Genomic DNA, 17,908 nt, shown 5'->3' on the forward strand with positions numbered 1-17,908 from the left:
CAAAGTTCAATCACCAAGCCTTTCAAAATATGGACTCTTTTTGTCCTGTAAACACTAATGCACAACAGCAATTTTGTCAACTATAACAGATAAATGGTGTTGCATTACTGTCATCCTGTTTACAGTGCACTAAAAGGTAGAGATGATAATAAAATGAAATCAGGACAATCTGAAAGTAGCATTACAGTAAGAGAAAATGGGAGTTAAATTTATTTTGTTATTGGTCTGCTATGGAGCCTCCATTTTTTCCCTTGGTCTTCTTCGTGCTGCAAAAATACACTCTGCACAAACAAAAGGATGTTTCTAATTTCCATGCAACTTCAAACCCTTATAAGATGCTGTGCTAGTTAAAAAAAATAAATAAATAGAAATTAAAAAAAAAAAAAAAAAAGGAGGGGTCCAAGCTCCCTTATTGCTCCTGATTCTTTCCAAATTTAGGACAACATCAAGGTATTCCAGCAAATCTGCACTGACTCAGAAATCACCTTTAGAGCAGAGATTACATTCCCCATCCCGAGGCAGATCATAAATCCGGGAGCTCTGTTACAGGGCACAGCACATTATTATCAAGCTGGTACGGCTTTGATACAGCGAGCTGAGTTTTGCAGGTTTTGGAAAAAAACAAAAAGGGCCTGAAATCACATTTTAATTCAGAAAGGCCTTTTTGAAATTCAAGCCTCTGAAAACCTGAGTGCCAAATCTTAATTTGGCATCAAGTGATCCCACTTTGATCGCATTGCTGAAACTGACAGGGATTGTGGAACAGGGCTGCCACTCCAGTGTTTGGCAGGAATGGGACTTGGTGTGAAGCTTTGTAGTAAACATGGCCACAACTACAAGGACTACAAGGCCTCATTCTCCCACTTTACGTACTTTCGTATTTTTGGTCCCCCCCTCTCTCTCTTCACTAACCTGCTGTGCTGCACTCATGAAAATCAATTCAAGCAAGTGTCTTTCTTTTGTCTTTCAAGAGGGCTCGTCACCACTGCCACACTCCAAAGTGACAATAAATGTGAGACAGAGTTAGGCACACCCCACTGGCATTCCTTGGCAACAAAGACAACACTTCATCTAACTTTTTCTTATTTTAATTACCTATTTTCAGCACTACTTTAACATTTTGTCCCCCTTTCATTCCACAGTACTTCCTCCATTCACTTACAAGTTACCATGCAACTACAGAAACCAGCACACCAATGAATCTCAAGAGCTGCATTACTTCTTGGGTCTGTTCCCCATCAGTGGATATCAATTCAAGTTTGTTCTTAAATTATATTATTCATGCTACACATCAATAACAATGTGTAAAAGTCGTCACTTTAGACAAATACCAAGCTGCTATCCATGCAGGTTGGTATTTATAGTAGAGGTAGCTCATCCTGAAAAGTAATTTTACTCAGAGCAGTGATTCATTACAGCTTGCTTTGTCCCGTTACGCCTTTCAACATCCGCAATTACTTTCAGAAATCTGAAAAGGTCTCCCTCGGTTGCATTGCCTCTGAGTGATCACAGAGTGGCTTCAAAGAGTAAATGATACTGCAAGAAGACATTTCTACATCTCTTTCACACACACGGTGAAATTATAAGTCAGGAGTTCACATTACAGTTTGTTGCGTCACAGCAGTGAAAACCAACACTTTTAACATACTCTTTAATAAAGAAAAACTCAAGCTGTTTTTTGTACTAAAAAAAACAGCAATTAATTTCATTTTTTAATTAACAGAGATATGTTACAGGAGGAAAAATAAATAATAAATTACTAAACTCCTAATTTCTTTTCAGGAAGGTATGCATGCATGATTGATGAGTCTCGGGAAATGACAGTGCAAAAACGATGACTTCTGTATAGATTAGGGGTAAACTAGAAATGCTTCCCTGCAGTTGCATACTCCTGCCCATTAGTCAAGTTGTAGTTTATATTATGGTCTGTCTAGACTCATAATATACAGTAAGCAATGAAGACTTTATCTTGTGGGTACACAATATTATTGGGGGGGGGGGGTATTCACAACAGACTGACAACCAGAAACAAACACCAACCTCAAATAGCTACTAACTATAGCTTTCCCAACGTCTTGGATTCCATCTGTGTTTGGGAAAAGGAAGTATACTAGTGTGTGTTCACAACAGGAGCATTTCTTTAGTGAATTATTAAAAAGCCTCAAAGTTACGTCAGCACCCACCCACTCCGTTATCGCTTGCGTCATCACTACAGGTAACTAAATTTCACTGACACTCTGTGGCATCGTATCGTTACACTGCTGCTATTCTCTTCCTATGTGGGCGCTCCTTAAGACTGGCCATCCTGCTCCTCCCAACAGATCTCCAGAGAGGAATGAGGACTACCGTCAGCAGTTTAAGTCCAAAATGGGGGAATATGTGAGAGTGTGAAGAGAAACCGAGAAAGCAGCTGAATGGACAGCTACAACAGCAACTTGGCCAAAAGGAAAATTAACTGGCAGGAAAATTAACATGAGAAGGGCAGGGCTGGTTATTCAGCACTGACTGAACTTTCATAATAAAGGTGACAAGAAACATTCATAATTAAATTAACAGATGCCGCTCTTCTCCTTCTCTCTCTTTTTTAAAGGCTAAAATAAGTCCACAAATGTACTTGATAGGCCATTCTTGTACTCATGAGGCCCAACCATGTTAAGTCTATATGTCAGATTACAATTTAATCTACACAGGTTTAAGTTATATCACTACAACATAATTTCCACAACATTAAAATGGCCACTCCAGCTTTTGCCCAGATGCCTGGAAATTTTAGGCTTTTGTACCACATATACTGGAGGAAGGCAGAACTTTTCATGTCACAGCAACAGATAACCTAGAAGCGATCTGACTCATCACTGCTTACTCTCCTTTAATTCAAAAAGAAAGACGGCACCTGTAGCAGAGTTCCCCTGTTAGGACATAAATGTAGGTCCACTGGCCACAAACACGTCAGTGCAGCTAAGAAGTTGGGGAATGAAAAGTGTGTCTGCATTATTAAGATGCTATTGGAACCAGTGATACTTGCCCAGTGATAAATACTGCATTAAAGATCTTGCTGATCAAAGTCAAAGACATGTTTTTATAGAAGCTGTACCTTTGGGATGGCTTTCAAGCACTGGAATATAACATGATGTCTGACTGCCACTATAAAACCTTTTATTGATGTTTTTTTTGTTTTTTTTTTTAAAGGGAGGGGTGGGAAGACTTGTGCATCATTATAATACATCATTAAAAGACACACAAATAATGTCATTTAAGAACAAACTTGAATTGATATCCATTGATGGGGAACTGACCCAAGAAGTAATGCAGCTCTTGAATTATTTTGAGCAATTAACACTGATAACATCGAAGAAATATTTGGAAATACCTCCAACACTCACAAACATTTCACCACACATCATGCAATCAATTAGAAGTATGTAATGTCTTTGATACGCTGCTCAGCGATGACTCTCAAAGCGGAGCCAGCGAGAATCGATACCAAATTGAATTGATAAGTGATATCGATATTCGAATCCAAATAAATTCTTATCAATTCCCATCTCTACTAACCACTGCCCCACTGTGATTACACACAGAGGACACTTAATCCACCCTTTGTAACGCAGCCCGGTTCTTAACATGGGGAGCCATGCAGTTACACTGAATGCACACACTTATCAAAGATGATGGCTTGCTGCTAATTTCCAGTGATTTCCCAGATTCAGTCTGGGAGTTATTCCAGGAAAAATCTAGAACAGAGCCATCAACAGTTGAACTGCCTGTTAGTGGTCAAATGTTGATGTTAACATGTTGACTTTGTGCAGCATCAGCTACATGAGAGCCACCAAGAAATGTAGAAACTGGTCGAGAAAAAAATAGAAGAAAAAAAAAAAAATCTAGCCCATACACTATCTGTATCACTTAAAGAAATGCTGAAAATGCCACTACAGAGGTGGTGAAGAGAGAATTGTCATTTGTGAGTCAACTAGACTGTATCAGTCAGACTATAAATCAATCTTACCTGGTGTGTGATTCAGAGAAGAGACACACGCACACACACGCGTAAAGGCTAATGCCGTGATGTTATTACAGAATAATCATATAAACATCGATGCGGGGTGTATAACAGTCTACCGTTAGCTAAGAGACATTATTCAGCACTGACTTAAAACACACTTCTTACTTCTCTTAAACTCTGCCTGATAAATTCCTCTGCTTTGATTTATTAAAAGCCACTTTTTTTGAAAATGCACCTTGTATGACTTACTCATGCCAATATGAGGCTTAAATCAAAATATAAAACGACAGCTCACTTTAGCAAGAAAAATGCCTTGTTGTTTCCATTCAGAAATTACTATTAAATATTACAAAATACATAAAAGGTTCAAAGTTGTCTGGATTCAGTCATTTTGAACACCAGATAAAATAAAATAATACAGTGCAAAATCATCTCATTTGTTACTGCAATTGAGTGACGAGTGATGGAATCATTTTAATATGACTAAGCATTTATTTGATATTTCTTAATACTCAACCTATGCCAGTGAGTAACTGCATATATTCACTGACTTGCTCCTCCTGTTAACTTAAGGGATACTACACAAAGAAAGCACACGCCATGTTTTTGGCATGTATTGCAAAAAAGTTTATATGGAAAAACTGGTTTAACAAACAATATAGAAACAAGGCCTGAAATCTCTGTTTCAAACGCACAGACTTTGCTCTTCAGTCAATTTGAAGGGCTGCAGCTGTGGTCCACAAACAAAATATCATTATGATGATATGAAAAATGGAAAGAAAAAACAAAACAAAAAAACCACCAAGACAGAAAATGTAATTTACACTAAGCAGGTCTGACTGTTTTCCTTTTCCAAAGCAACAGTGTCATGCTTGATGGAAGTCCATTGTATTTCTGCAGTCTAGTAACTTCTTAATACAACTAGCAGATGAAATCTATCATCAACATGGATCTCAAGGATGGACTTACATTTGATAGGGTATTCTGCATGTTTTAAAATCTATTCTGAAAGCAACAGGGTGAAGACATTAAAGGGGAATAGTAACAAGAACCTGTAAGCAGAAGGGTGTATGGGTTTAAAGTATTTTCTTGACTTTCTGGAAGGCGCATTTGATACTGTAAAACAATTCAGACATTCAGTTATTTAATTGTAACTTTAATTTTTAATTTCATCTTATATGCACCAACAGTTTTTTTTATATAAGGAAAATTAAACATTTTCAATGCATTCAAAAATGTTGAATCTAGCAAGCTGGAATTTGAGAGCATGTTGGAGTTAGGGCTGTGCGATATGACCAAAATCTCATATCCCGACATTAAGACATCTATCGTCCGATAACGATATAAATCACAAAAATGTAACATTTTCTGTAAATTCTGTGAATGTCGGGCAGCTCGACTTGCGTGAAGTGTTTCCAGCTGGGCGTCGTGTACCTGGAGTCGAGTGTTTTAACTGATGCATGAAACGATACATTTTTAGACATAGGTTGTAACGGCTGCCGTTTTCTTTGTGAGTATTTATTACACAGCGTGCTGCGGGGAAAAGCCTGTTCTAATGTTTGAGTCTAAGGTTTATTTTTTAGCACCTGACGGCTCTTTTTTGCTTCTCATCCGTAAATACTCTGCATCTTTCACATGATTCAGTTTATTTTGAAAAGTCTCAACAGGATCTTGAGCTTTATTGTGAAAGGTTTATGTGGAAAATAAACAAGGGGACATGAGGTGGTTTTACCGTCGTTGTTGCTAACGACAACGCATAAAAACAAGCGCTTGTCCGTCTGTAGTGTGGTTATATTAAATATAAGAGAAAGAGAGAACTTTAGGAAATTAATATAGCCACTACAGTGACCATCAAAATAATGAAAAAATATTGCCGTAAACAGTTTATTTTGCGACACCACGAAACCAACAATAGTGTAAAATGAAACGATAGACGTTTTTATATCGTCATCCGATATATATCGTTATATCGAACAGCCCTAGTTGGAGTTACTGGAAATCAAATATACTGGCTGCAAGGCAGCTGCTACTGCAGTGATCATTACTTTTAAAAAAAGGCTGTACACACCACAACCACACTTAGACTGAGAAAACAAATGGTAAATGGTAAATGGCCTGTATTTGTATAGCGCTTTACTTAGTCCCTAAGGACCCCAAAGCGCTTTACACTACATTCACACACACATTCACACACTGGTGATGGCAAGCTACATTGTAGCCACAGCTGCCCTGGGGCACACTGCCAGAGGCGAGGCTGCCGGACACTGGCGCCACCGGGCGCCACCACCAGTAGGCAACGGGTGAAGTGTCTTGCCCAAGGACACAACGACCGAGACTGCCCGAGCCGGGGCTCGATCAGGCAACCTTCCAATTACAAGACGAACTGCCAACTCTTGAGCCACGATCGCCCCACAAGAAAAACAGTCTTGCCAAACCCTTGTTGAAAAATGTGCTAGCCAGTGGCAAGAGGGTACTCACGCCCTAATATACTGGTTTAGAGTATACTAAATAATACTCGGGTTAAAGCTTAATACCAACACATGGGGAAAAAAGACAAAAAAAACACCATGAGGCCAACAACTGAGTATAATCCATACACACTACCTTTATGATAACTTAACAGACAGCTAATGAAGATATTGGAAAAATTTGCTTTTGGTTGCTCTCTTATTTCCACAGGGGTGGCAAAAAGCAGATGGATCAACATGTTTAACGTGGCACAGATTTTATGCTGCATGCACTTCCTGACAGAAACCTTCCAATTATCTGGACTTGAGATAGCACTAGGAGTACACTAGCCTGTGACCCCTTAAGGCTGGGGTTGTGACTATCAGGTAATTTCTAATGATTAAGTGGCTATTATCAGCTTACATAGTATCTGAGAAACATTTTTACAACTATAATTTTAGACAGAATTTGCAGTTGCTCGAACCATATATAACAGTTTCTAACATAACTGATAGGCCAACACAATAACACAATTCTTTCATCTATTTGCAAAACAAGCAGGGCCGTTTGCAGCTGAATTTCTGACTATCGTTCAGCTACGGTTGTTGGACTTCTTAAAGCAATCAAAATACTGGAAAATTACGCTGATGTTAAGGGCTTAAGGCCGTTATAGGTCCATTTTTAGCTTCAAAACTTGAAGCCCCATCGACTTGCTTTAGATCTAACTTTTAAAACTGTTCTACATTGTTTGCTGATGCGTAAAAAACCCATTTTGTCTTGGCAAGGTACTTTGCTTTCCTTTTAGCTCTGAACAACAGAAGCCACTATTAAATAGCTTCACCCCTGTTAAATCCACTATATCCAACAGTACGGATGGTTTCACGAGCTTCTGCAAAACTGCAGCCCCTAGTTTTAACAGTGTATGTGCTCAAGTATGTGATAGGTGGGCCTGCAAATACAAACAAGTACGCCTTGATTATCACCAGGCATAAACACGTGCACACATACACACACAAAAGAAAAATAAATAAATAAAACTACCTAGATTTACATTGCAGCTGACAGGGAAATGAAGCATGAAGACACAGGAATGATATCACACTAAATATGATAAATAAAGGTGCTCCCATGTTGGCTCAGGCCTTAAATATGATCTGCTGCACTGCTATGCTGATTTATGGCCCTATCATAGTGCAAAAGCAAAGCTACGGCCCTGCAATGCTAACAATAACTGGCAACAAAATAAGCAGCAAAACCAAGGTACTAGTGGTCACATGACTAAAATCCATTATGGGAGGGATGCAGTAGAAAAAGGTTGTACCTGTAGATTTTCTGCTACTTACAGGTGTGCCTGAACCATAAGCTCACTTGTCTCATCACACTGTTCACAATTAAACTACTTGTGTTGTATTTGTATTGTTGGACTATTTCATTTGAAGAATTGAAACAGAAACTGATGCATAACACTAATAGAACATCAGGAAGTGTCCATAACAAAGGTTTCACATCAACTTTAACTGTAAAAGTAATGACATATTAAATAAAACATTCACCACCAAACTGAAAGACAATTTAATAAACTTAGTCATCTAATACAAAACATTTTGAACTTTGCTTTTAGCTTCACTTACAAGAGAAGGTCTATGTACCTATAATATACTAATAATTATACTAGGCTAATGATACCCAAGAAGTTGTATAATAAATGTATTTACTCAAATCAATAAACAATCCAGACTCCAGAAAGTACAGCTTCACTGAAAGTTAACTTCAGTGATACAAGTGGGGATTCTGAGGTTGAAGGCATGTACTCCTGTTTGGTTTGGTTATTGACAAAGCCTGATCACTTCAGACAGTGCACAAGAATAGACAATGCTTCCAGCTCCAGAATCTAATGAGAAAATTCCTTACATTTTACTTCTGCTGGCTGCAAAAGAGACTTCCAGTATAGAAGTTTATGGGAAAATGACCACCAGCTCCCTTTGCTCTGTGACTTTAATAAACTCTTTCCTGATGTCCTTAAGGGCTTATTCACTAGCTTCAGGTCAACTGAAAAAAAGGAACAATGTAAATTGTAGTCCAAAACAAAAACATTTAAAAAAAAATAAAAGAGGATGAAGCTGACAGGGAATGAACGACAGTTGACCAATGAGGAGTTTATAAAGCCATAATAAGACAAACTGTGGAAACAAAGGAAAATCAGCAGGCACACTGCTCTCCTCAGGGGTCGGAGTCCTGCAAAGATCACAGGAAGAGAACAATTTGACCTCTTAAATGAGGTGAAGAAGAGCCAAACACCTGCAGGAATCTCTACAGCCGCTGTAACCACTGGTTGTCTGTCCTCTATGGAAAAAAAAATACTTTATATTAAAGATTTAAGGCAATACATCTCACATTTACAAAGACTCTTCTGCATTTTGTAAATAATTTTTGTTTTGTTTTTGTTTTGTTTTTCTATCCTGGCCAATAGGGCTGCCAACTATAGCAAAAAACGTAATCGCAATACCTTTTGTTAATATGGGTATCCCACCTCTTAGCATCATTTAGCCTTATTATTTACAGATTATGAGATAAAAATTATTTATTAAACCTATCTTTTCAGATAAACTAAATTAAACAAGCTACAGCCTTTTCTGGACTGAATTTGATCAAAGCATGGTGAAGGGAGCATCACGGTTTGTGGGTGATTTGCCATCTCATGGCCAGTACATTTTAAAATCATTGAGAAAAAGAAATGAACAGGTCATGACTGTATGAAGACATTTTAAAGCAGAATGTCAAAGCAGCAGTCCTAATTTTGGTAAACTGGAGAGGTTTGGTGCAATGTACAATGATCCAAAGCACAAAATGACAACAATAATGGTATGGTTGGACAAAAGACAAAAATTCAAGTTTTGGATAAACCAATTAACCCAAATGAAATGCTGTTCAATCAGTATTATTAATAATAAAGTTTTGCAAGTTTTGTAAGGAGTGTTCTCACTGTTGCAGAAGATTCTGTGAGTTACTAAATTCACATAACAAGGTCACATAATTTTACCAGTGTTTTGAAGTGTGCCCTTTTGTTGTGTTATGAATTCAGTCTGACTGCATCTGTCTATATTTGAGACTTGAAGGTGAAGATTACATCACAATTTAAGAGGAATCAAATCTTAAAACCCAATAATTCCAAAGTGTACTGAAACTTTTTTTTGCAACTGTTTGTTAGTGTTTGGTGACATGGGGATATGACACTCATGATGTGAGATTAGTAAAGAAATGACACATCTTCCACTGCAGGAGAGGGAGATGGAAATAGTCCACACAGATGGTGCACCTAATACCTCCAGACACAAGCCCTTTTTATTAGTTTTTATATAACACTTTATGGAAAAAGACAGGAAGGTGCCAAAATGCATGTGGATGCCGAGGCAGGTTCACTGAACCACAGAAGGAGCTACTGATAGATGATCTGATATTTACTGGACCATAAAAGCAAATAATCATTCAGAGGACAGGATATTGCTGTATTGACTTCGGCAATTCCCAAACTACAGGAGGCCTGGATGGACCAGGAAGGATTCAAATCTTCATTATAATATAAAAATGATGCCTTTTTGTCCTGGTGAAAGAAAATGTGTTGCTCTAAGAAAATATAGATACACATTATAAACATTTTTCCTCATAAATGTTAACTGTAGAGTCACTAAAAAGGAGAAGACCACAGCCAAATAGAGGTTAAAATTGGTGGCAGATGGCATTTCTGTCAAACCCCACTGGACACCCTGGAAAGTATCCAGTATGAATGTTCATGTCCAAACCAGGACAACACAATCATATTATTACTCGTCCCAAATCTAAATGAATAAATCTGTTGTTTCAGTCAGAATGGAAGAAACTGTTTAACTTTGGATTGGGCTTTGGATAATAATAATTAATATTAATAAGTATTACTATTATTATTAATATTATGAAACAACAACAACAAAACAATAAGGTGCAAACTGATCATTATTTTTCATTATAAATTGTTTAATCTAAAATGTCATCACAGATTCTCCATGCCTTCTGTAACATTTGCAGTCTGCTTTGTTATTCAACCACCTTTTTAAAGTCTAAACACATTTTAAATTTGTCTTATAATACCTAAAACCACTATCCATCCAGTCAACACTAAATACCAACCAGGGTGTTTGTATATGCCATCATAAAAGGTTAGAATAAGGATCATTTTTCTCTGACTTCTACATTTCTACTGTAGCTGATAAAATGTCACTGCTTCTGCCAACATGCCCTCTTGCCCCTTTTACAGATTACAGTGCTGCACCTGGCTAGTCCTATGTTGTTTGAGCCAGAACAGAACAAACCCAAGGCAGGATCATTACTGGCCTCACAGTATGTTGAGCTCAACTGAGCTTTATATCCGAGCATTCAAACAGCAAAGCCTGGATTATTTTATTATGGGCTGTTTACATTTTCAAATTGTTAAAAGCTCAACAAGTTTTTCTTATATGTCTGAAATAATCTCAGTCATGCCAGAGTTCATCAGTCGCACAGAGATCCAGTTAAACCAATTTAACCTGCAAACCCACCTACTGCTCATGCTATGTAACTACCAAACAGAAAAAAACATCAAGTAAACTAAAAGTTAACTTGTTTTTGAATAAGCACACAGAAACCAAGGGAAACCCTGGAAGCAGCACAACTCCTCCTGGTTGTTTACAAAAATTAACACTCAAAACTCAAAAAGATGTTCAGTCCGGCACGGTGTGAGCAAGGCTACACATACCTGTTCCCCATTACATTTCACTTGTCCAAAAGTTCAATGGCTGGATACTGGCATAGATTAATAACCTTTTCTCCCTCATAAGCTTTACAGGACTATTAACAGGTTGAGCTCGTGAACAAAGAACTGGTTCTGTGGGGGTTTCTGCAGCCGAATAAAGCAAAGGTGAAATTATTATGAGCGTGTTTGGGTTCCTGCGGGTCTCTTTAAATGCTAGCACACCTCATTTTCCTGAGGCTGTTTGAACCCCGAGTCCTCTGGAGCACACAATAACCACTTTAAGAACAGCTGAGGCAGCTATACCAACAAGCAAACTGAACAGATTTCAATAAGCTGTTATAAGAAGGGGTGGAGAGGAAAAAAACACCTCACATGAATGCTTGTGTAAGGTTAAAATACATGGAGCACATATTCCTGACTTTGAATTTGCATAAAACTAATTTCCAGACATCTCAAAGGTTAGGATTACTCTTCCTCTGTAAAACACAGTGACATCTCAGTGGCTGCTTTTTAATCACATTTCATATACTCCTCTTAATTTCCATCAAATGTGAAGCTACGTATTTATATTTTTTCTGTCCTTGGTATATCCTTGAAAATGGACGGCAGTGAAGATGCTCATAACTGTGTAGCTTTTTTCCCCCCTCTCACAGACATGTTATTAATTCCAAGGAGTTGCTCACTAAGCAATTAAAAATCCATGAATCTGAATACAAAGCTGAAAAAGGCTATAAAAAAATAAAGAAATATATTTTAAAAAAGTATTCAGTTCATTAAGAAGAAGAAATGCCTTCTGCCATCTGTGACTGCACACTGAACCTATTGGAATCTCACTTAAACAGCTTGCACAAAACATGAAGAGTACGTTGAATGGGATTTATTTCAAGCCTGCAGCGTGGAAGTTTAAAGCAATGTTGCCAAGCCCTTGTAATGCATATCAACCCATTTTTTGGAGGCTATAATTCTTCCTGCGAATGTCAAGTTTCTTTTTCTATCTGACTTTCTCAGAAGCGGTCTAAGTTTATCCCCCATGACGATAACCTCAGTTAGTATACTGCTGTGTGTGTCTGATGCTACGTCACGTTCCTCTGTAGCTCTGGAAAACCAATCGCTCGCAGCTGATTTAAAATTCATCCAGACCGACACACCAGTGAGGAAGTGTTGAAGCAGACATCAGATTTCAAAGTCTGATTTACTAAAACATACTGAAACATACTGATATATATAACATACTCCAAGGTGATGAGATCTGAACTATCCAAACTACTACAGGAAAGGCCTAAATGTAACACATGTTTAATTATATGTAAAACTCCCATGTTCCAGCTTTACAGTGACACGGATCACAAGATTAACTGCGTTCACACTAGGCATGTGCACGGTCAACAAGACATTTAAACATTGCTACTCTTGCTAGTAAGCACCAGAAATACTAGTCGGTTAAATCTATTATTGTTGTTTTACTAAGTTACCTGCAGGTTCAAAGATGTTATAACGCCACCTGAGACCAACTAGCGCCGCAGCCCTGACAAATGCCTCAGACCCCCTCGCTCTCTGTGAGGGAATTTGAAATGAAACAGATTGAAAGTAAGCAGATGACAGCTGCGTGAAAGACCACAGCTCTGCAGTACATTGATGAAGAAAATGAACTTTTGTATGTTGGCTGTGTGAGAGCAAACTGGCATATAACCACACCGAAGTGATCCAAGTAATTTGTAACCACATTATGCACAGACGTGTGGATGCTAGCCTGCCAGAAAAGGGGCTACTGCTGCTAGCAAACATTTATCAAACTAATCTGACACTGTGTGGCCCCAACGCTATACACGGCACAAAGTACTACACATTTCACAAGTATTCATAACAAGATTTGAATGTTGAGGAATCTGTTAATGGTCTCAAATGGCTCCTAAATTCATACACAGTTATTCTAAGGTCAGTGTTTATCCTTGTCTGTTAGATTGTGCCCGGCGTCTTCTGCCTTTTACACTAGTTAACTAGTCTGATTTTGTCCCTCTCTCGTTCAAATGACTAGTAAATTAGTCGCCAGGAACATCCTGAGGACCCTTTTGTGTTGTGAAGTGTTTACGTAAGTAAACACTTCACAACACAAAAAGTGCCCAGAAATGAAACATAGGAGTAGAGTCAAGAAGAACTCCGTGACGAGTAGAGTAGAAGTATTTGAAGCAAAACAAGACTGCCACCTGTGGCGAAGCAAGAATAACTCCAAGCTTCCCACCTTTACATTTAAAAAAAAACAAACAAAAAAACTTGATAATACGCAGCACCACTTGAGCTCAGCACTGCCTGTTCTGTTTGTCTGAGTCGTTGGACAACAGCAATTACATTATTTCAAGCAGGCAGCATCCCAAAGCTTAAAAGGCTTTCAGAATGAAAATATGAACAGGCACCACAGGGAATAAGGAGGCAAAATGCAACGTTGAAACTGTGGGAGAAACTGCTTGTAACACCCTGCCAAGATTTCAGATAAACTAATGACGTCCGTTACCGGCGTGCAGATGACCTTTTCTATGAAACTGTTCTTCTCACCTGCCCTTTGGAACTCATGCATGTCATAAATATTTTGTGGCTTCAAAATAATATGCATGTGCTACATGATTCATACATGAATGAGTTATGCCAGCGAAAAACTACTCCAGTAGAAGGAAAATAACTACTATTAGTTTTTTGGCTACACTGAATGCACAGCAACGTTTGTGCAACAAATGTGTAGCCGATCTTTTTAGTGGATACACCTGCAGAGCACATTCTACTTAAGATTATGTTAGTTAACAGGAAAACGAGACTTGAGGATTTATTTCATGGGTTCTGTTGTGTTTTCAGCTTTTGAACACAGCACAGCACTGTGAAACTGTCACTATCTACTGGCTGTTAACTGGATTTTGAAGTCAATTCCTCAGACTGGTCTGATTTTGTGATTGCTAAATAGATGTTGGTGTCTTTCCATCTTAGTTGGATCAACACTTGTTGGGAAACACTTGGAAAACCACTTGTCATTAACCTGACTAACTCCATCTTCACTTCTGGTGCTGCACTACGTGTTCTACTCCACCCTTCCCACCTCATATGTACACGTACACACTGAAAGCCACAGATTGCAGCCTGGTGACAGAGAGAAATTATGAGAGAACCTGGCGTGACTAGAAATGAATGCAGCAGAGGCACTCACACTGCTCTGAAATGAACACAGCAGTACAAATTATGTAAATACAAGGTTTAGTTTCTTTTCTATCATTTAAATACTGATTTTAAAAAAGGAAATTTTTCTATGTCAGTGTTCCCGAGTCAGTTGAGATATCATTTGATAGGTGCACATGAACCTTGTGCAGAGCACTGCATTCCAAAAAGCACAATACTATTAGAGATGCCAAACACTGACCCTGATTTAGGAGGGAGAAAGCGCCTCAGAACGATAGCTGGACAGAACAAATGATAAATGTCAACACTGAAGCCCAAAGTGACCAGTATGTAGCTCACTGCTGACACTAATTTCCAAGCCTGTTTAAGCAGTTACTAAGGCTTTTCAAACAGCCTGTGTGTTCTAGATCATCAAGTTCAACAATGTCTGCCTGCGGGACAAAACAGCAAAACTCAGGCCAAGGTGATAAAATGCCTGCTGTTAAAGAACTAAAACCATTAGACCTAGTGGAGAAACAAAGGGTGAGAGAGCACAGAGCACACTCAGCTGTGCAAAGGAATAAGGAACAAAACGAAAGGAGCATTTGTGCTGACGTGTATCACTTGGCAAACAGTAACACACACCCACAGGCGTCACAAATTGTTTGAAAAAAAACGTGTCAAGACACCTGGTTGAATGACATAAGCTATGTAAAGAACAAAAGATAAACTAAGTACTTACTAATATGTAAGTACTAATACTAATACTTACTGTCAAATACATACAGAATTTTTTTTTTTTTTTTTTTTTTTAAATTAAGACACGCTAGCTCTTTCTTTTCTACACTTCTGTGGGTCCTTACCTGTGTCTGTGCTCATCGTGTCCTCCCTGTCCATGTATGATCACCTGTCCTGAGGCGTGCTTGCCCTCTTTGGGTGTGTCAATATGAGGGATAAGCACATCCTCCAAGCCCAGGTCAAAGCGCTTGTGCTTGGAATTGTCTGGGAGGAAAAAGAAGGCCCCGAAGCATAAGGTGATGAAGGCACTGAGGATGAGGAGGAGGATGAACTTCTCGGAGAGCCTCAACGTGGCCCTATGGTGCGGGAAAGAGGAGGCACCCGGCGACAGAGTGGGTATCCTGCGGCCCGACAGCGGTAGTAGAGCCGGCGTCGTCATCTTTTGACCGTTTGAAATGAACTTTACTAGGGATGGGGTAAGGTGGGTTTCACAGGTGCCACGGGTGTTGCTGTAGCGGCATGCACCGGCTGGTTGACTTTATTATCTCATCCCCGCTTTGGTAGGTCCAGAAACCAAAAAAGGCAGAGATCCCTCAGTAACGGGGTGACTTGTCAGCAGGAACATGGCCATGATGGTTCTGAAAAAAAGTACACAGAGGCATTCAGTTAGAAAAAACCCCCCCAAAAAATCAAATGAGAGTGTATTTAACAGACTAAACACCATTGTAGAAAAACCTTGCCTTTTCCTTTCTTCATTTTTTACCATTTTTTTAGATAGTCAATGCTCTCTATGCACTGTCAGGATAGAAGAGTTGATGTCCTTTATAGTCTTTCCTTCAGTTGTCATTTCTCCACCTTGGCAGCATGTCTTTTGTAACCACTAGTATCCTCTCACCATGCACTCTCCCTGACAGGCTTCTACTGAGCCAAACAGCTCTGAATTACAATCAAAAGCAAAGTGACAGCTCAAGAAAATGGCATGTCATATATCAAGCAAGAGCTGATATATTAGAGTAATAAACAATCCTCTTGGCTTGCTATGGTGATTTTAACAACATGTCATCTGGAAAATAAATACCTCAGGATTTCTCTCACTCTCTTTCTCTTTCCACAAACACTCACACAAAAGACTTAATCCTTTGGCCATGAGAAAAATGATAGATTTTCCAAGAGGCTTAAGGTATCAAGAGTTTGTGCAGTATCTGTTTGATCAACTGTCCTTTATGCATACTGGCTTTAGTGCCACTGCAGAGTGAACACAGCTTTCTTTCTACAGTTTTCTCTTATTGCAGTGGTGTATTTCTTGCTACCACACATGTATCATGATAAAAAGCACAAAAGTAACCCACAATGCACAGTTGTGTTCCAAACCCTGGCCAAAAAAAGGGAGTAAGCCGCGCTTGCTAAGTACATTGCATGCCTGTTTTCTGTGCTGTATTACATCTGAATATCATCCACCTATTAAACACCCGTGCGCTATACTGGAAAAGATAAAGGTTTTATTCCCTCGTGCCGGCAGATGTGGAAAGAAGACGTGGGGCAAATGTCTGATTCGGCTCAGCAGCTGCTCCAAGTGCGAATGTAAAGGATGGATGTAAATGAAGCAAGTACCCCTTTAAAGACAAACATTGCTATTCGTACTAAAGCCTGCGGGGTTGGAGCTAGACAGTGTTAACAGAGCCCTGTTTTTCCTGTACTTTTCCATCATGTTGGTATGGAGCTGCGTCTCCACGCAGAATACCAAGTTCATTCTGTGACAGTGCCAGCCTGTGTGAGGTGATTAGCCAATACAAAACGCTAGCTAACAAGCAAATGCGCTAACTTACTCGGCTAATACTGGCTAGCAATGGAAAGAAAAGAGGAAAATAAAGTTCCTGTCAACGCTCAGGGGGAAACCCACACAATAAATAAAAATAGCCCGACATACGCGTTTCGGCCCGTTGACATTTGAGCTATCCCGGAGGTGGTAAAGACAGAGCTTTAAAACCCTCAGCCTGCCCAGGTGCTAGCTATTTGGCTACAAGGCTAGCACTAGCTAGCTGGCTGACTGGCTGCGAACTGACAGAGGCGGTCTCTTGTGTGGAAGCCACTCTGCTGCATCACCACCTTTCTCATATGCTCGTCGAAAATCGATGCCTGTCGGGATTCCCGGTCCACGTTTTGAAAGGAGTCGCTGTAGCAGGTGTCCTCATGTCCACAAATGAAACACCGTGGTGTCGTGCCGTGGCTGAACCGCTGACCGTCAGCTCAGACCCACATAGCGTTACAGCTCCGCGGAGAGGATGTTGATAACTGGTCGCTCTGTTGGACTGCAGCGACGGACTGAGTGCGAGCTGCTGCTGCTCGGCGATTCAGCATCAACTACTCTGCCTACCCGAGTTAGGGACCGTCTGACAATTTCGCTGGGCAGAATTACTGTTCTGTATGTACAACAAGGTACATCAACAATGGCACACCCCCAGCCTGCTCGAGGGCGAGATTCTTCTTCCTATGATTCACCTGTAAAACTGGAATACAGCTGCAGCGTGCATAATACTACATTTGTGCAAATTATGGTCCAATCCTTCACCTCAATTATTTGTTAGCATTTGTTTGTTATATGTTACTTGAATTGGGGATGCACCCTTTTCCAGCACTGATGTGTCGATCCTATTGCAGTGTTAGATAAATATGCTGTATTCGTCACTCTTGGGAAGAGACCGGGAATCATTTACTTATGTATTAAGGCAAAATCAAGGTTGATTTAAACACTGCTTTCTTGAGTTAAGCAAATAAAATACAACAAATAAGTATATATAATAATATATTTAGAGCCC

At 39.3% G+C, this 17,908-nt stretch overlaps 1 protein-coding gene across 1 annotated transcript in view; it reads right to left on the reverse strand.

The window, feature by feature from the left end:
- The window catches only part of man1a2 (mannosidase, alpha, class 1A, member 2), a 124,865-nt gene extending 107,325 nt beyond the window's left edge, over window positions 1-17,540 (reverse strand). Inside the window, 2 exon segments of the mRNA XM_003456598.5 lie at window positions 15,218-15,730; window positions 17,199-17,540. Coding sequence (XP_003456646.1) covers window positions 15,218-15,531 — 314 coding nt within the window. The 5' untranslated portion in view covers window positions 15,532-15,730; window positions 17,199-17,540.
- Window positions 17,541-17,908: the final 368 nt, after the last annotated feature.

This window comes from Oreochromis niloticus, linkage group LG16, assembly GCF_001858045.2.
Source record: "Oreochromis niloticus isolate F11D_XX linkage group LG16, O_niloticus_UMD_NMBU, whole genome shotgun sequence".
Lineage (NCBI taxonomy): Eukaryota > Metazoa > Chordata > Actinopteri > Cichliformes > Cichlidae > Oreochromis > Oreochromis niloticus.